The following is a 20,514-nucleotide window of genomic DNA, read 5'->3' on the forward strand; positions in this document are numbered from 1 at the left end:
TTTTCTTTGGTAATTTTTTTGCCCTTGTTCTTAATGCAATGCATACCGTTCTAGCCCTGTATGGCTATAGGGGGATATCTTGGTTATTGATGTTTATGGTCAACTGGATTCAGCTTAACTGGTCAATCTCAGGTTAAAATCTAACCTTCCAAGTTCAAAAGGCAATATACTAACCAAAGTCAGAACACTGAATTAACTAGTCACTAATGAACCCTGGACCTCAAATCAGAGGATTTGGGTTCCAGTCCCACCTCTGCCGCTAATTCACGGTGCAAAGACTTCAGTTTCCTCACCTGTCAAATGAAGGTTTTGAACTTGATGACCTACAGTGGCCCTTCCTACCCTGAGATTCAAGGACATGGTGGAGTCTGTGGATGCATTTCCCGACAAATAAGAAAGATTTCTTTTGTTCCCAAAACCCTAGGAGAAGCAACTTAGTTGTCTTTTTTGAGGTAAAGCTTATTTGAAGGTCATCTTCTCTTTGCCCCAAAGGAGTTAGTAAAAGGCAGGCTTGCCTTACAGGCAAGGAAGCCCAAATAAAGTTATCTCATTAAGTAGCATGGAAGAGCTGGCTTCCAATAGAGTCGCATAATAACACTGTGACATTGCTAGAGACCCAGTAGGAAAAACAATGATGTTATTTTTCCTCAGTGACAAATTCTATTAAACCAGTATAATCAGTTAGAGAAAGAGAGAGGGTATGAAACTGGAAAATATGAGAGAAAAGGATAGCATTCACCAAACTAAGGCATTTCTATAAGTATACTCCTGGTCACAAAGGTTCAGGGAAAGAGTCCTAGAAATGAGCAGCAGTTATAGTGATGGTCCATTAGAACTGTGTGGTGCTGGAGATGGAAGAGCATTTACTTTGTAGAGCATAATTTGTCAGAGCAAGAATGGAACTTAGAACATGGAATGTTAGAGCTAAATGGATTCTTAGAACACCAGTGATCAGAACCAGAAGGTCACTTAGAATACAGACTACAGAATGTTAGAGCAAAAGCAGACCTTAGATCATAGAACAGAGAAGGTCACAGAAAGAGAGGACCTTAGAACATGCAACATCAAAACTGAAGGGGCTTGTAGATACTCCCATTTTACAGATGAGGAAACTGAGACCCAGAAAGAGAGACTTACCTGAGGTCACAATTCAAGTTAGTGGCAGAGCTGGAACTAGAATCTTCTTTACCTGATTCTCAGGTTAAAGCCCTTCCCACTCTCCCACAGCTCTGTCTCTAGCTGCATTTGGGGGGGGAAGCAATTCCAAGAATACTGGCTCAAGATTCCCAGAGGGAACCACAAGAGAATTTAGTACTTCATTCATATCAGGGATGGTAAAATACTATGTGCATTTCTAAGGAACATGATTTCATCAAAGTCTAATTATTGTTTGTTTGTTTTCTTTTTCCCCCCTTTTGGACATTTTCTTCATCTGACTGCCCATCATATATAGAAGAAATGCATATTCCTACTCCTATTACTTGTAAGTACCTAGCTGGGGCCGGCTTTTCTTCAGCATGCCTTGTGTGGTGCGCCAGGAGCTCCCCTCCCCTCCCAAAGAGGATTATTTTCCATGTGAACCTGTGTTTTCTTAGGCTGCCAGCAGCTTTCATCGTTTGTCTTGTTTGGTGTTTTTCTTTTACTTTTGAAATACACTTTCATCGTTTATTCCTGCTTTTGTTTCTGCCATCTTAGAGTTAGCTCCCTTTAGAGAGCTCTTTCTCCGTGATGTACGACACTGCTCTCCTTCGCAGCAGCAGCATGTGTTATTCTCTATGGCCAGATCCCAGAGTCGGAAAATATTTCCTTTCCTTATGCTGCCCACCCACCTCTGGACATGAAAATGGCTGTCATCGACAACCATGTATTGTGCAATTGTAGGATCCTTGATCAGCGGAGCAATATGGAAGGACCCTTAGTGAGTCAGTCAATAAGCATTTTTTTAAAGAGCTTACTATATGTCAGTCAGTCAATAGGCATTTATTAGGTACTTCCTTGTGTACCAGGCATTGTGCTCAGCACTGGGGGCACAAAAAAATTAAAACATGGTTCCTGCCCTCAAGGGGCTTTTGTTCTAATGGTGAGACAATAGGCAAACAAGTCAACAATATAGTATACAGGTAGAGTAGATGGAAAGTATTCAGAGTGAAGGCACTAGTAGTTGAAAGGACTGGGAAAGGGCTCTTACAGAAGATGGGATTTGAGCTGAGTATTGAAGGAAGCAATTGGACAGTTTCACTTCCTCATTTCATGTATGAGGAAGCTGAGATTCAGAGTAGGGAAGAAATTTGCCCCTGCTCACCTAGCGAGTTACAGAGAGGTAACTCACAGTTCTTTTCATTTTACTATCCTGCTTCCCACAGGAGCTGTGGAAATTCCAATAGCTATCAAACACCCATCCTTGCTGAGCCCTGGAAGAATTTAGAATTCAACTCCTCCTTAGAAATTAGAGGCAGTGTCTGAATAAAATAGAATAGAATGCCTGACATTTATATGTATGTGTTAAGGTTTGCTGAGTGCTTCATATACACTATCTCATTTGCTCTATCAGCCTATCTGTATTTATTCAGCCATATAGGTTTTACTGATTCTCTAATACCTACCAATGTCGGAAATGGGAGACATAGATGTTAATGAGGGTCAGTGACGTAAAGGAAAATTGTTGTAGGTCTTTTAAAATTTTAGTAGTAATGCTGGTGCATTGACAATAGACTTGTTTCTTTCATATGCAGTACAACTTTTTTTAAGCAGTGGTCCTGTGGAAGTTAAGAGGTGGAGGGAAACAGTATGGTATAGTGAAAAGAACACTGGATTTTAGTAGGAGCCAAAATCTCAGCACTCTCTCTCACTACATGACTTTGGTCAAGTCTCTTCCCCTTTTGAGGCCTTAGTTTTTTCATTTCAAAATTGGAGGTTTTAATAGAAAATTTCTAGTTTCTTCCTAGCTCTAGAATCCCGTCTTTTCTTTCTTCCTATGATCCCTTCCAGGATGGTGGCTATAAATTGCCACCACCCCCTCTGCTTTTATGAGCTTTCTTCACAGTAGAAATCTCTACTATCATAACTTTTGGAAGCAGGATCATCTCAGACCAACTGGTGGCTTCATGGTCTATGTTTACAATATTCAGTTAGGCACAGAACACAATTCCTCCCAGGAGCTCAGGAGGCCTGGTGATACCACATTATAGTGCAATAGGGGAGGCATACTTAAGTACATGAAGTCATGTCAAGAAGTGCTTATTAAGCACCTACTGTTTGCCAGACACTGGGCTGAGTACTGAGGAAATAAAGGAGGAAAAAGTCACCTGCCTTCAAAGAGTTCACAATTGATTGGGGGAGACAACATGCAAACAATTATGTACTATACACACATATATACATGTATACACATGTGTGTTTTATGTATACACACATTCATTTACACATACATATATAGACACTATACAACAACAGAGGATCAATTGAAGATAATCTCAGAGGAGAGGCATTAGCATTAACTTCTTTCTGTTTCTGTTAAAATGTATTAAGGACAGAAACTCAAATGACTATTAGCTTTAGTTTTCCCTAACTATAATGTTTCACTAAAACACAAAGCCTTCACATTCCAGTAGTATGCCTTTTCCCATCACATATTTTTGTACTTTTCCTTCTAAATGATGTTGGGTTTCATCTTGGCATTTATACCAGAATTCTTGAAGCCCATATTCTTTCTATAACATCTGTTAGTGTCAAAACTCAGAGCCAGTGAGGACAATCTGGAGAGGATTTTTGAGACTTTGTACCTATAAGATATCCTTTCATTCATACAAATCAACCAACCCAAACAGCCACATAACAGATACTGAAAAGAGCAAAGATCACAGCAGGGAAAGAACCCTCTGATAAATAGAGTCCTGGAAAGAAAAAGATATTTCAGCATGGGAGGGGGAATTAACTGCCCCAGATTATAACAGGAATAAATAAACAATTGAAGTCTAGGCTAGAAGTCTGGTGGCAGAAATAGCTGAATAGTGCTTTCTGAATTGAGTCTAAACATATGCCCCTTGTTATTATAGCTACAGCTCCCTCATAAGAAGACTCTGCTGTGGTTGGCAGTGACCAGTGCTCCCCCTTGCCTCTTTCCTGAGGCACAGGATAAAATTATTTATGCATTCAAGAATCTACATGGGATTCTTTGCCAAGGCCCAGTATTTAAACTTATTTCATTGCCTAAAGGATCCTTTCCCCCTGGGGGATATTTTACTTTTCCACAAGTAAATAAGATAAGAGACTTGGCTTCTCAGTGGTCATAGGTATCTCTGTCACTAAGGGGGCCAGGTATGAAGTTAATTTAACATAGAAACTCTGGTTTAGTCAAGAATTCAGAAATGGACTCCAACAAAGGTGGTCAGTAATAACTCTGGAAACACAGAACTAGAGGAAACCTTAACTCTTTAGCCTCCCAGCCACTCAATGGAAGAATACTGACTGTACCAACCCTAACATTATCAGTCTCTGATTACTTCCTGAGATGGAGCTCACTACTTTAAGACACATCCTACTCTATCACTGAATAGCTCTAATTGTTAGGAGGGCTTGAAAAAAAAACCTCACATCCTTAAGTCTCCTTTTCTTTCCAGGCATTTCACTATCTTTGTCAACCTCCTCTGAATGAGTTCCAACCCATTTAATGTCTCTCCAAAAATATGTCATGTAAACCTAACCATTATCTTCTAGATGGGATCTGAGGTTAGTAGGCTCATTACATTCTTCATATGGGGCTCTGATTTTTTTTATCAATGTAGGCTAAGGTCACAGTAGCTTTTTTCATTGACTCATATTAAACCTGTAGACCACTACAGCCCCCAGGTTCTTTTTCAGATGAAAGATTGAGCAGACTTAATATGTTTGGAGAAAAGCAACTATGGCCAGGAATGGACATAAAAGAGGTGGGGTATGAAAGAGTCTAAGAAGGTTCATTGAAAGTATTGGAATAGATGAGGTCACCAAAAGTGGTGCTATAGAGAAATGAAAAGAAAAAGCTTTACAAAGCAGAACATTTGGGGACATTATGGGACACATTTGTTTATATCAAGTGAATGGAGGAGAAGGAAAAGCCAGCAATAGAGAAGGTGAAGTAGAGGAGCCATGAGAAAGCAGTCACAGAAGTTATGAAAAGAGAGAATATTATGAAGACTGGGGATAGGGGAGGGGGAGACATGGCGTAGCTCATACCATAGTGTCCTGGAGTCAGGAGGACCTGAGTTCAAATCCGACTTCAGGCACTTATTAGCTATGTGACCCTGGCCAAGTCACTTAACCCCAATTGCCTCATAAAAGGGGGGAAAGATAAGAAAGAGGGTATATTGAATAGTGTCAGCTGCTGCAGAAAATTCAAGAAGAATGAGTACTGAGAAAAGATAACTTGACTTAGTAGGAGATCATTAGTGACCCCAGAGGCAACAATTTCAGTGGGGAGCAATGAGAAGGAAATTAAATAGATGAAATAGATGGAAGAGAGGGAGAGTTTGAGTGTGATTGCATGGGAGATAAGACAGAATAGTAGCTTTAAAGAGTGGCAGAATTAAGAATTAAAAGGTTCTCTTTTTAGGATAGAAGAAGCCTGAAGGTGTCTATAGGCAAATAGGAAGGGAGACAGTGAAGTCAAGATACATTTCTTAAGTACCTGTACCCAGCAAGTTAGTAGCAAGTCAACTATACAAGCTTTTATTAAGCACCTACTATGTGCTAAGCACTGGGGGATGGGGTATAAAGAAAGCTGATAATGGCCCTGGCTTTCAAAGAGCTCACAGGATAATGTGGCAAACAACTGTCTGCAAACAATAAATTATGCAATAAATCAGAGATAGTCTCAGAGGGAAGACCCTAAGGTTAAGGAGGAGAACATGGAAAAAGAGAATAATTGATGGAATAAGGATCCAGAGGCAATGGATAGTGATCTGTCCTTATGAAGGAGGAAAGACAACTCTTCCTCTAAGATAGGAGGAGAGAGAATAGTTGAGCAGACATAATTCCTGTTCAAATGTTCCTTTAGCTTTTCTCAAGATAGATGTATATATACACATATATACATATCCGTATACATAAACATATATAAAATCTCCTTTTATCCTCATAAAAGCTATGTGAGGTAGTTGCTAACATTATCCCCATTTTATAGATGAGAAAACTGAGACTGAAAGAGGAGTAAAGTGCCTTGTCTGGAGCCGCAAAGCTAGTAAATGACGGAGATGGGATCCAAACCTAGATCTTCCAAATCCAGGTCTCTATTGATGATAACGTCATCAGCCACAATAACAGTGAGCCTACAGAAAATGAGCATATATACTGATACTGGTATTCAGTTACACAAATACAGTCATTTCTCTATCTTCTCTATCTTCTCAATAGTCCATGATCCTAGGGTCTTCTAACTGCAGTAATCACAGTTTTTTCTACTTTTGAACCCTCTCTTCTCTTGGCCCAAGATTTCCAGTTTCTTTAACCAGTCTCCCTAAGCATAGAACCCAAGGCACATAGCCAGCATGGCTGTTCTCCTCTCTGCTCTCTTCAGGTTATTAAAATCCTTCCTAGAATGTGGCATCCAGAACTAGATACAGTACTACACATATACTCTGACTATACTGTACCATCTTATTCCTGGATACTATACCTCTGTTAATGCACCCTAAAAGTACCTTAGTTTTATTAAATTCCGTATCACAGGAGAGTCGAAAAGGTTGGAAACCCCTGATTTAGACCAACACTGCTGTTTTAAAAATGAAGAAACATAGGCATCAAATGACTTGGCCAAGCTCAGGCATTGAGTTAATGGCAGAAAAGGGACTGGAACTTAGGGCTCTAGACCTGGGGGACTAGTTCCTATCCTTCTTCTCTTGGGATCATGTCATATAACATCCCACCTCATAGCATTGGAAAGCCCTTTTCCCAGTGCATTTCTCTTTTATTTTCTATAGTAAAGAAACAACCAAAAGCTCCAGTTTGCACTTTCAAAAAGTAGATTAAGAGGAGCCATGTAACCATAGCTTGATTTAGCTCAGGTCATGTAACTGTTCTAGTAATTGCTTGAAGCAAAAACGTTTTAGTTCAGTGCCACTCGAAAAAGCAATGGCGGGGGGAGGAGATTACCCACCATCCTGACAAGAGCAGTGATGTACTTCCTTTCCTATCAGCAGATGCCTGATCTAAGTGTCAGGGAATTCAGGGACCGGAGTGACACTGAAAGACCATCAAAATCATCCCCGTAATTCTCAGTGGGTACACAATGAACTAATCTAGAGTCAGAATTGTCTAGTCATTCTTGCCTAAGGCTATCTCTTGCTATTCATCCGCTGTATTTTTATTTTCCATGTTGTTGTTTCTCCTCCTGCTGCTTCTTCTTCTCCTTCTTTTCCTTCTCCTCCTCATTCTTTTCCTTTTCTTCCTCCTCCTCCTTCTTCTTCTGCTTCTTCTTCTTCCTTTTCTGCTGCCTTCTGACCCCACCTATATAATCATGGCATTTGAGAGTTGGAGAGGACATCAGTGGCCAATTAGTTCAAGCCATAAACATATAAAAAACCTCACAATATTCCCACTATATCATAGCTGACACAAAGTCATCCACCTCCTGCTTGAAGACCTCCAAGAAGATGGACTCCACCACCTTTTATGGCGACCTCTTCCACTTTGGGAGAGGTCTAATTGTTAGGAAGTTTTCCTTGACATCATTCCTAGATCAATCTCTTTGCAACTTCTACCTATTGATCCTGGTTTTACCCTCTGGGGCCAAGCAGAAGAAGGTTCTCTTCCACATCTTAGCCCTTCAGATACTTAAAAATAGCTATAACGTCTCCTCTTTGTTTTCTCTTCTCTAGGCTGCTGCTATTATGGTTCAACCATTTCTGTTGTATGTAATTCTTCATGATCCCATGTTGGGGGTTTTCTTGGCAAAGATATTGGAGTGTTTTGTCATTTCCTTTTCCTGCTCATTTCATATATGTGGAACTGAGGGAAATAGGGTTAGATGACCTGCCCAGGATCACACAGCTAGTAAGTGAGGCTGAATTTGAACTCATGAAGATGAATCATTCAGATTCCAAGCTCAGTGCTCTATCCCCTGTGCCACCTACCAAATCCCTAGCTTAACTCAAGTGCCTCTTCTTTCATGAAGCTGTCCTTGACTACCACCATCTCCTCTTCCTATGACAGTTTTGATCTCTCCTTGCTTTGAACTCCAGTCACACTGTGCACTTCTCTCATGGTGACTGCCACATTTTAGGAAATGCAGTATAGTACAGTGGGTATAGTACTGGCTCTGGAATAAGAGGAGTCAGAGGACCTAGCCTCAAACCCTGCCTCTGGTACTCACTACTAAAATGACTTTTGAAAAGTCACTTAGCTACTCTGATCCTCAGTTTTCTCATCTATAAAAAGGGAACGTTGGATTACATGGCCTCTGAGGCACTTTCTAGCTCTAGACCCAGGACTCTAGGATCCTAAGTTGTATTTAAGGTTCCTCATCCTTACTCATGATTTATCTATCCTGCACATGTTGGGTTTCTGAGAGCAAGGACCATGCCTTATGAAGGCAATGTCATATATAACAAGAAGACTATTTCATCTGATGTCAGTAGAAATTAATCTGAATTCTGGTAGTGTCATTTGCTAGCTACATGGCCTTGAACAAATTGCTTAATCTCTCTGAGGCTTATGCTCCTCATTTGTAAAAATGACTGTTATCATCCTGGCAGTGCCTATTCCCTGGGTTGGTATGGACTCCTCCTAAAAGTAAAGCACTTCAGAGATCCTCTCTATGGGGAACAAAGGGCCTTATCCTTAAGATGTACATGCTGCTGATAGACTGGGAGAATAATCAGACATGGCAACTCAAGGGATGCCATCACACTCAGGCACTGTGCTAATTGTTTCCTTATACCAGGTCTGAATTTAACTTTTAAGAATGTCTACCCATTGCTACACATTCTGTCTTTTGGGACCAAGAAGAATAAATCTAAAATCTCTTCCTCACCACATCCTAAGAGCCATTTTAGTCTAGTGGGATGAACACAGGACCTGGAACAAGCAGACCTGGGTTCAAATCCCTGTTCTACCATTTATTATCTATGTGACCTTGGGTAAGTCAATTCACCTGATTTTCAGGGTTTTTTAAAATGAACTTTAGAATAGGTGATTTTAAAGGTCTTTCTCAGTTGAGCATCTCTAATCTTATGATCTTTTAAATATATATATATATACACATACACAGACAAACATATATATACATCCATACTATATATATCACCCATTATATATATATACACATAGCACATATAGAGAATATGTGTATACATCACCTATATAATATATATCATATATCACATTATATATACATATCACATTATATATACGTCACTATATATATATATACAGATCACAATATATACACATATGACTATACAACATACATACAGACACACACACACACACACACACACACACACACACACACACACACACATATATATATATGTAAAATCTCACACCCTCTTCCTCCAAATTTTCCTCTGACCAGGCCAAACATGCTCAGTTCCTTCAAAAAAAATCCTCATATGTCATTAACTCAAGTCGCTTTACCAACCTGGCCATCCTCTGCCTAATCTTGAGATTTTTCAATTTCCTTCCTAATAGAGGGCACCCTGAATTCACTGCAATACTGCATGGGTGATCTGACTATACCATCTTATTCCTGGAGGCCCTATCTCTCTTAAGGTACCCTAAGGCAACATTAGTAGGCTTCCTGACTACCATGTTAAGTTGCTTCCTCATACTGAGCTTCCATTACAGTAAGATCCCAGAGCTTTCCCCAGACAAACTATTCCCTATCTACATCTTCTTCATCTTGTACTTGAAAATGTGATTATTTGTACACAAGGATGTGTCTTTACATTTAGCAATATTAAAATTCCTTTATTTTATTCAGTCCAGTGTCCTAGGCTTTCAGGATCTTTCTGAATGTAGATAGTCATCCGTGGTGTTAGCCATCATTCCCAGCTTTGAGTCACATGTTAACATGAGAAATATGCCATCTATGCTCACATTCAGATTGTCTATACAAATATTCAGCAACACAGGGCAAACCTCTGAACACTCCACAGGAGACTTTCTTCCAAACTGGCCTAAGATCATCAAACTATTCTCCCATGTGTGTCGAAACCTTAGTTTATGCATGAAAAAAAATACAAAGGGGCCCTGAATTGAAATTGAGAATTCTAAAGAAAATCCATTTGCACAATGCCAGAATTATGTTTTCTTAAATGGAATGGCCCAGAATGTATGCTCTACCACATGCTGCTAGATCAATCCAAAAAAACTAAAGTATCTTTGTTTCTCATAAGTTTTTGTACGGACAAGGGTGCTAACCTAGATGAACTGAGAATTGCAGGATGACTCTTCTTCAATAATAAGCAATCACACTAAACAGTCTTGTCTCTACTGCTTCCAGGCCTGGTCTTCTTAATGTGTTTTGTTCTTCTTACTATTCCAGAATTACAAGGAACTTTTATATTCAGGGTGGAGCTAGAAGCTAAGGGTATTTTCCAGCTCCTTTGGAGTGTTGGTGAGCACAGTATTGTACGCAGGATTTGAGTGTCATATTTAGCATACAGACTTACCGATCCAAAATATGTCCTCATAATAGCATAGTTTAGTGCAAAGAGAAATGAGCATAAATGGTAGCTCTGCTGTTTATTAGATATGTGATGTCAGGTAAGTCATTTAAGCTCTCTGGGCCTTGGTTTCCTCATTTGTAATTTTTAGCTGTTGTTACGTAGTTGTTTTAGTCATGTCTGATTCTATGCAACCCCATTTAGAGTTTTCATGGCGCAGATACTGGAGTGGTTTGCTATTTTCTTCTCCAGCTCATTTTACAGAAGAGGAAACTCGAGCAAACAGAGTTAAATAACTTCCCCAGGGTTACACAGCTCTTAAGTGTCTGAGGTCAGATTTGAACTCAGGTAGATGAGTTTTCCTGACTTCAGATCCAGCACTCTGTGCACTGTGGTACCACCTAGCTGGACTAGCTGGCCTCTAATGTTTCTTCTAGCTCTAAACCAAGCATCTTTCAAGTCTGGTTGTCTCCTATGATTTGTGTCTTCTGCATTTTGACAAAGTGGCACTTTGAATGCGAAAACTGCATCTGTCTGTCTATATATAGCAAAAATGGCCCAGGACTTAAAATCAGGAACCTGGAGAAGGGTTCAAATCCTGGTCAGAACGTTTCCTGGCCATGTGACCCTTGGAAAGGCTGACCCTCAACTTTCCAGTATGCCGAATGGAGATAATGGTTTATTCTATGACCCACTACACAGAATTGTGAGGAAAGTACTTTGTAAACTGTAAAGCTCTATAGAGGTGTGATCTGTCATTTTTATTTCCCTGTATGTGAGTGAAGGCTGAATCTGTTTTGCCATAGGTTTGTTTCTTTGTCCCTTGATTTATATTGCTTTATTTTCAAGGAATATGTTAGCATCCGTTTTCATTTCCCATGGTGTCTGGAGATAGCAGGCATCTTAGATCACCTGCTTTGTGTGGTTTTATTGGGGTTTTAGGCTTAGAAACTTCACATCAATCCTTGTGTATCACAATTATAAATGCTTAAAGTTAATGAATGCCGTCATGGCCCAATAAATAGAAATGTATCCAGCTGGAGAACAGTAGGTACAGGGAGATCTGAGGAAAGAAAGCACAATGAAATGGATGTTTTCTTTGTTTTATTTTATTGAATTAGAGAAAAAACACATCACTCATGAATAGCAAGTAGGGCGTATCTCTGAGTCAGTGTGGTTCTGTCATGTTAATTAGGAAAAATAAAAATAAATTTGTCCCCTCAGAAGGTGATACATTTTCCTTAAACTGTAGAGTGATTTTTATGCTTAAGTTGTACAGATTTTTCCCAAGAAGAACTAGTGCTGTTTGAATTCCTGTGATTTTAAGAACTTTTTTGTAAATCATGAGAACTTTAAAGAATGCTTCATCTTTCACGCACCTGCTAGATCAATATTTCTGATAAGCAGATCTGACCAGCTCACACCTGCCCCACATCACTCAAAAATCTTCACTAGCTCCTTAAGACTCTAGAATAAAAACAAAACCCTCTGCCTCACACTTGAAGCCCCTCACAATCAGGCTCCCTGCACCTTTCCAGTCTTTTCTCATATTATTTCCTTTCACACACTCTCCATTCTGTCTGAACTGGCCAGCAAGCTTTCGCCTGTACATGACGTTCATCTCCAACCTTTGTGTAAGTAACTGCTGTATCTGGAGTACACGTCCTTCTTACCCTTGTCTCATACAATCACTTGGCTGTTCTTTGCTTGTTTAAGTCATGGATGACCTCATTTGGGGCTTTCTTGGCAAAGATACTGCAGTGATTTGCCATTTCCCTTTCCAGATCATTTTACAGATGGAGAAACTGAGGCAAACAGGATTGAGTGATTTGCCCAGGGTCACACAGCTAATAAGATTTGGATTTGAACTCAGGCCTTCCTGACACCAAGCACCAGGTTCTATCCACTGAGTCACCTAGCTGCCACCTAGTTTCCTTCAAAGCACAGATAAGATGTTTCTTCCTCTAAGAGGCTTTTGCTGATCTACTTCTACCTCTAATTATGACTGTTGTCTCCACCTTGAAATTAGTTTGCATATATCTTATATTTACTTGTGTACATACACTATCCGTCTCTCCCCACCCTGGCCAGTAAAATAGAAGTCCCTTGAAAGCAAGTCTTGTTTTCTTGTTTTGTATTTGGGTCCCCTGGCTCAGTTCAGTGTCTTACACATAATAGACAATTTAATGAGTGTTTGTAAAATCAGATAATTGTCAGGATGAGCAGACACACAAATCACTTGAGTCTTTGCGCTAGGATAAAGGGTGAGGTTGTAGTGAAAAATGACTAGAAGAGGAGAAAAGCTGATAAGACAATCTCCCTGTTTCCTGTATCAGCTTTATACCTTAGCCTTGGGAGCTTTTGCACGTGAAGGGCCCCTAAGCAAGGCATGTCCTCCACACCTGTCCAGTAAGCTGCTCTTTTACACCCCGCCACCATTCCCCAGGGAAAGAGAGATTAGAGTCAGGCCTTTTTACATGCCAGCAGTCCACAGGGAGCCTTCCCTTGGCCACTGTCACAAGTGTCTAATATCGCTGTTCCTGGCAGTGGCTCCAGCAGTCAAACCAAACACTGACTTGCAAGAAAAAAATGCAATCTGCCATCAGCAAACCTTCCCAAACTGGAATTGGCTATTGTTAAGTATATTGTAATATATTCTCTTGGGATTGTTCAAAAATGTGTGTTGTTTTGTTTATTTGTCCTAAGTATTCCCACTGACTTTCCATAAGAGAAACAAATTTAGTTAATCTCAATACTAATAATGATGCTTTAATATGTGTGTATGTGTGTGTAGCATACTTCCCTTTTAAAAACATTTTCATAGGAGCTGAGATTTAGAACTAGAGAAGATCTCAGAAATCATATAGCCCTGAATTTCACATACAAAGAAATGGAAGCCCAAGTGTGGTGGCAGGATTTGTCCATGTTCACACAGAGAAGAAATAACAGACAGAATTAGCCACTAGGTGACAGAGTGGGCAGAGCTGTTTAACTCAGTTTCCTCATCTATAAAACGGAGCTAATAGTAACAGCTGCTTCACTAGATTATCTGGAGAATCAAAGGACATCATATCTCAAAGGGCTATGTAACAGCTTGTTGTTCAGTCCTATCTGATTCTTTGAGACCCTGTGGACCATAGCACTCCAATACTGTCCATGGAGTTTTCTTGGCAAAGATTCTGGAGTAATTTGCTATTTCCTCCTCTAATGGATTAATGTCAAAGGAAGTTAAGTGACTTGCCCAGAGTCACACAGCTGGTAAGTCTCTGAGGCTAGATTTGAACTCAGGTCCTTTTGACTCCAGATCCCATTCTCTATCTACTGTTCCACCTACCTGCCTCCTTAAATGCTAGTTATTATCATGAACTCAAGCCCTCTGATCCCATATCCAGTGTCCTTTCTTTAATATCATTTTTATTAAGCCGTTAGGATGAGCTTGGAGTTATTCGACAAGGTAATATATTTTCAGAGTAATATCATCCACTTCCCTTTATTCAGTCCCAAGCAGATTATCCACAGTAAACTTGAATCACCTCCACCATGATTCTATGTTCTAAATTGCTCTCAGTGCTAAACAGGGATGAGAAGGTATTAGAATACAGTATAGGGTGGATGAGTGTGTCTAAGTGATCCTATAGAAGTACTTAAGTAAGCAATGGGCAGAATCTAATAAGATAAAATTAATAAGTGTAAATTTCTGTATTTACATACAAAGTATCAGACCTCTAAGTACAGGAAGGGAAAATCTTGGGTATGCATTTCATATGAAAAAGAGCTAGTGGCAAGGGTATATGAGGGGAAAACACTGACTTTCTAGTCAAAGGATCTGGGTTCAACTCCCTGCTCTGCCACTTACTATGTAGGTGACTTTGGGCAAGTCATTTAACATCTCTAGGCATCAGTTTCCTCATCTTTAAAAGGAGAAGGCTGAGTTAAATGGCCTTTAAGTTTCCTTCTGGATTAAACCTATGACCTAAAGTTTTTAGTGGACATGAGTCAATAGTGAACATGGTAACACTAAGGGTTCTCAAGATGCCTTAGAGAGGCATGGGATACGGAAAGTGGTCTGGGTTCATTCTGCTGGCCCTACTCTGCTCACACCACCTCTGGAGCATATCATTCATTTTCAGAATCTGACCTTTAGTTTGTGACCAGCACAATGAGGGGCACATGAGGATCAGAGGCAGGGAACTGAGGCTGTTTAACTTGAAAAGATATTCCTTAAGAGGAAAAGTACTTGAAAGATTGTGATATGAAAGGGGGAATATAAAAAGATGAGCAAATTTACATCTCTCCCTTAATCAGAACATGGGACATTTTATAAACTATCAAATTTAGTCATGATGTTGGTTAACTTAGCGAAAATACTTTTTTTCCTTCTTTTTTCTCTCTCTCTTTTTCTATTTTTGTTATCAGAGATGGCTCTTTGGGTAGAGGAAGGAGGAGAGGTATATTTTGAAATAAGGATGATGTAAAAATAAAAACAGCAGTAAAATATTCATTTTAAATTTTAAAAATTTGCAAGGTCAGTTACATATGTTTTGGTTTATCCAGAGCTAGAAGCAACAATAATTAGTCATGTCTGACTCTTCATGACCATATTTGGGGTTTTCTTAGCAAAGATCCTGAAGTGATTTGCCATTTCGTTCTCCAACTCACTTTACAGATGAGGAAACTGAGGCAAACTGCATTAAGTGTCTTACCCAGGGTCAAATAACTAGTAAGTTTCTGAGGCTGAATTTGAACTCATGTCTTCCTGACTCCATGCCTAGCTGTCTATCCACTGTGCCATCTAGCTAGCAGCAGTCACAACTCACTAGCATTTATATAGCACTTGTTTAAGGTTTTCAAAATGTTTTATAGATGTTATCTCATTTGAGCTTCACATCAACCCTGTAAAGTAGGTACTATTATATTCACCTTTTGACAGATGAGAAAACTAAGGCTGAGAGAGGTGAAATACCTTGCCCAGAACTACATAGCTAGTGTCTGAGGGAGGATTTGATCCTAGGTCTTCCTGACTCCAGGTTCAGTGCTTATCATCTCTCCCCGCAGCCGCCATCTATAAAAAAGAAGGGGTTCAGCAAGATACCCTCTGAAGTCCCTTCCCGTTTTAATCTATTATCCCATGATGACATCCACCTTTCTAGCCTGCAGTGTCATGATTTCACCTAAGCTACCATCAGCAGCACCTCCTGATGCTGGTTGGTTAAGCCTGTTAAGTTTGATTCTTGCCTGAATACTCATTCAGATTTACCAATTTATACCTTGTTTCTGCTTGAATATTTGTCATTTGCTTGTCTTGGCAGATCTGCTAACCAACAGATGGTCATTTTGGAAGCTGTTATGGAAAAGATTCTAGCGAATCATATGTAAAAGAGCAGACTATTTGACCTACAAGGACACTCGAAGGTCAAGTGAGCTCTAAGCTCAACCTCTTGGTTTTACAGTTAAGGAAAGCCCCACCAAGAGATAGGAATTGACTTACTTGAGGTCACCCCAAGAGTCAATGGTCAAGGCAAAATGAAAGCACATATATCCTGGCTCCCAGGATTTCCCAAGTACTCTGTGTATCAGTCCTTAAACATAACTAAGGAGAAAGTCACAAACACAACATTGTTTACATCTTACATGAGTCTGCTTTAAAATGCACCCACACAAACACACACAACATGTCTTAGAACACAGCTATCATAATAGTTGTTTAAATAAGCAAAAGGACTCTGGGGTATTTCTTTTCTTTGTTTTCAATGATAAAAGAATCTTGTTGGATGCGTGAGGCCTCAGAAGGCTGAACATCAGGTTTGAGCAGCCCTGGATTGGAGGTGGAGCCTAAGAATGCATTAATAGAGCTAGAAGAAACCTTAGAGCATAGAAGGGTAGACCTTGGAGAGACTGCACAGTAGCTGACATTGATAGAGATAGCTAAAGACATGCAAAGTGCTTTACATATGTTATATCAGTTTATCCTCTTAATACCTTTATTAGATGGGTGCTATTTCTTAGCTCCTTTTTACAGTTGAAGACACTGAGTCAATGGGAGATTAGGTGACACTAGTAACCTAATGGCTATATAACTAGTAAGTGTATGAGCCCAGATTTTAACCCAATTTTTTTTCTCAACTCCAAACCCAGTGCTCAATCTCCTTTGGGGGAAAAATTTCCTTTGGGGGAAAGCAAAAACAAACAAAAAGGGGGGCATCTAGGTGGCATAGTGAATGCAGCGTCAACCCTGGAGTTAGGAGGACCTGAGTTCAAATCCAGCCTCAGACACTTGAGACTTACTAGCTGTGTGACCTTGGACAAGTCACTTAACAAGTTAACTTAACCTTACCTCCCCTCCTCCAAAAAAGAAAAAAAAAACAGGTCAATCTCACATTGGCCTTTTCAGAACATGAGTGCCAAATCTGGCAGGGATTTTAGAGAGCATCAGATTAGAATTATATTGTATAGAGGAAGAGATTGAGGCCAAAAGCAGCAAAGGAACGAACTTTGAATCAAATGAATTCTAGTTCAATCATTAGTTATCTGGGTAACTTTGGTCAAGTCACATATTTTCCGTGGGCCTCAGTTTCCTCCTTACAAAATCAAAATGTTGCCCTACATGACCACTAGGGTCCTTTCCAGCACTAACTCTCTGACCCGTTGATCCCAGACAGAGGAACAGATATGCCCAATCATGCGCCCAGTTAGTAACAGGGCGAGGACTAGAATCCTGTTCTTCACCTACCCAGCTCATTGCTTTTTCAGTTATACCATGCCATCAGACAAGCAAATCTCACTTGATGTCAGGAGAATGGCAGTATCGCATCTCTCCCTCTCCTTCAAACATCAGGCAGACTCTCTTATGGAAAACATGGGCAGGGGTTACGTCAGCTATTCAAGTGTGAATGGACTCTTAGCTGCATTCATGGAGGGAATACCACATCAATGAAATCACAGATACATGGTGGCAATGGACTATAGCTCTGGACACAGCTTATTTTAGCATGCGCTAGTTTATACAGACATAAAAATCCATTCTTTTCTAAGTGAGGCCAGTGACCCTGCACTACTGGACTCTCTAGTCATGACCACCTACCCTCTCACACACAAAGGGAATTGATTTCTTCTCGGCATTTGTGTATCACATGTGATCATTGTGCAAAGCTTAAGCATCAGAACATTTCTGTTTATTCTTCTCTGCCCAGGGTACCTCCTTGCAGCCTGGAAACTCTGAGGATCAATTGTAAATGCTTCTATTTTCAGTCAAAAGAGCAGCCCCTGGCTTTCTGTTGTCTTTCTGACATAGCCTCTTACAGCCAAAGTTGCACATCCATTAATTCATCCTTAATGACATTTTGACATTTCAATCACTTCATCAGATGTTCCTCTTTTGAGACTTTTCTGCCAGTGCCTGTCCAGTCTGTTGGGTTGTTCGAAATACATAATGCATGAAACAGACAGCTTTTCCCTGTGCCCTCTGACAGGCATCCCAGTCCCATGCAGGTCACACATTCTCAGTAGCCCATGGCTAGCTAGTGATTGACACCAATGCTTTTATGATATTTGCATCTGTACATTCCAGCAGTTGTATTTATGGGAGACTGGTCAATGAGCAGAACATGAGCCCTGTCACTGATGAGATATATCTGTGGCTTGGAAATTATTTTTCAGATGTGCAATTTGAGGCATAGAAGTGTTCTTGATTGTATCCAAAGACTCTTGGGTCTAAAAATGGTAGCCTCACTTTAGATGGGAATCACCCCCCCCCACCCTTGGCAGTTTGAGATTGGGTTAATTGAAAGGTAAAGTAGTGCTGTGGAAGGAGCACTGTATTTCAAATAAATCAACTTGTGTTTGAGACAACAACAATAGTATTTATTAATAATAACTTCAATAAATATAGCATTTGTCAAAATTTATTAAAATTTATTAAAATTTAAAATTAAAATTTGCCAAGCATTTTGCATATGTTATTTCACTTGATCCTCACAACAATCCTGTGAGGTAGATGTTATTATTTCCCCCATTTTACAAAATGTGAAGGCAGTGTCCTTACTGCCATTTGATAACTATTTTAGAGTGGTCTCCTTGTGAGCCTCAGTTTCCCTATGATTCTATAAGCGCAATTTACAGGGTGTAATAAAGCCTAGCCCACAGGACTCTTGTCGGGGGAAGCGCTTCTTAAGCTTTCAAATGCAATAGAAACAGTAGTCATGATTATAATTGTTTGTTTGTAGAGGAAAAATCAGCTCTAGAGGTGGAGGGGACCTCAGGAGTCATCTGGTCTGAACTCATTTCAAAGATGAGGAAATTAGGGACCAGGGAGGTTAAGCAATTTCCCCAAAACCACATAGGTAGTAGGTCGGAGAGCTAAGATTTGAACCTTGGTCCTCTGACTCCATATCCAGTGCCTTGGCCATTGTCCCACACTTCTTTTTGTGTTATTAGGCCAGGACCGTGGGAATGAGAAGACCAAAATGATACTTTTGTGCAACCAGCCTAATGTTTCCATCACTTGCCTTCACTAATTTTTTACTAGAATCAGAATCTTTACTAGAATTGCCGGAAGACTACGATAGAGAAAAATGTGTGTGTGTGTGTGTGTGTGTGTGTGTGTGTGTGTGTGTGAATGAATTCATGAATGTAAGTAATATCTATGGGTTGCGTGTATTCTGTAGTCTCATCTATGAATTGTTGTTGTTGTCTAGTTATTTCAGTTTAAATCCAACTCTCTGTGACCCCATTTGGGGTTTTCTTGGCTGTAATCCTGGAATGGTTTGCCATTTTCTTTTCCAACTCATTTTACAGATGAGGAAACTGAGACATAGTGAGTTAAGTGACTTGTCCAGGGTCACACAACTAGTATCTCCAGAATCCATTACTAAAATGGTAATTTTCCCAAGTCCAGAGTGTAAAAGAAAGACAGGAAAGGAAAGGTGGGGAGGGAGAGGAGGGGAGGGAAGGGGAGGAGAAGGAAAGGAAGGGAAAGGGAAGGGAAGGGAAGGGAAGGGAAGGGAAGGGAAGGGAAGGGAAGGGAAGGGGAGGGCTGAAATCTAAGTCTTAGAGGATGCTCCTAGTTAGGTTTGGAATAATATGGCAAATAAAGAGATGGAAAACAAAATAAGAAAAACTCAGTTAAATTTGGGAATAGGATAATAACCAAGGTATTTGGAGAAATAGAACAACTCTTTTTAACCCATAAGTGTTTTTCTGATCTGTTGGAGTACATCTCATTAAAGTAGGAGGTAAGGTCATCTGCTGAGAGAGAGGAAGGGAAGAGAAAAGAGATCCAGAACATTTACTATGTGGAACATGGTAGGGACTCACTCAGTGTGGAGAGCCAAGTTGAAATTAGACAGCATAAATTTATAATGGGCCAACACTGTACAGTTCTGCCTCTTCAAACCACAGCAGAGAAAAAGGATGGGGGAGAGGCAATCCAGGGTCAGGGATTGGTATGGCAGACATGGCAGAAAGCCAAGGAAGCAAAAACATTAAGAGTGGTGGTGAGGACAGCATTGAATTAGTTGATTTTCAAGTCATGACTGAATAGGATGTCTGCTTCATCCAGGAGGAAACTAATCAACTGGGTGAAGTGGAGGAAGAGTTGAAGTCCCAGTGAGAGAAGAGAATAGGTTCACTGTACATGGGAGAGCAGAAAATGTGATAGGTGTGTGGTCTAAGAGGAATCCTGTTTTCAACAGACCCGGGTTTGAGTCCCAGATGTAGCATTTGCTAGCAATGCAACTTTACATAAGCTGCTTAGCTTCTCTGAGCCTTAGTTTCATTATTTATAAAATGGGGGTAAAATATCTCTACTTCTCATCCTTCACAATCTGGTTCTAACCAGTCTTTTCAGGCTCATTTTATATTACTTTCTCCCTTT

At 40.1% G+C, this 20,514-nt stretch overlaps 1 protein-coding gene across 5 annotated transcripts in view; it reads left to right on the forward strand.

The window, feature by feature from the left end:
* PTPRT (protein tyrosine phosphatase receptor type T) overlaps window positions 1-20,514 on the forward strand; it is a 1,308,680-nt gene that overhangs the window by 1,137,466 nt on the left and 150,700 nt on the right. For 3 of the 5 annotated variants that reach the window (XM_072631465.1, XM_072631466.1, XM_072631469.1), the window contains one exon: window positions 1,454-1,483. The exons of the other annotated variants lie outside the window; for them this stretch is intronic. In XM_072631465.1, the coding sequence (XP_072487566.1) occupies window positions 1,454-1,483 (30 nt within the window). The remainder of the gene's footprint in view (window positions 1-1,453; window positions 1,484-20,514) is intronic. 5 annotated transcript variants of the gene reach the window in all.

The sequence above is a fragment of the Notamacropus eugenii genome, chromosome 1, assembly GCF_028372415.1.
Source record: "Notamacropus eugenii isolate mMacEug1 chromosome 1, mMacEug1.pri_v2, whole genome shotgun sequence".
NCBI lineage: Eukaryota > Metazoa > Chordata > Mammalia > Diprotodontia > Macropodidae > Notamacropus > Notamacropus eugenii.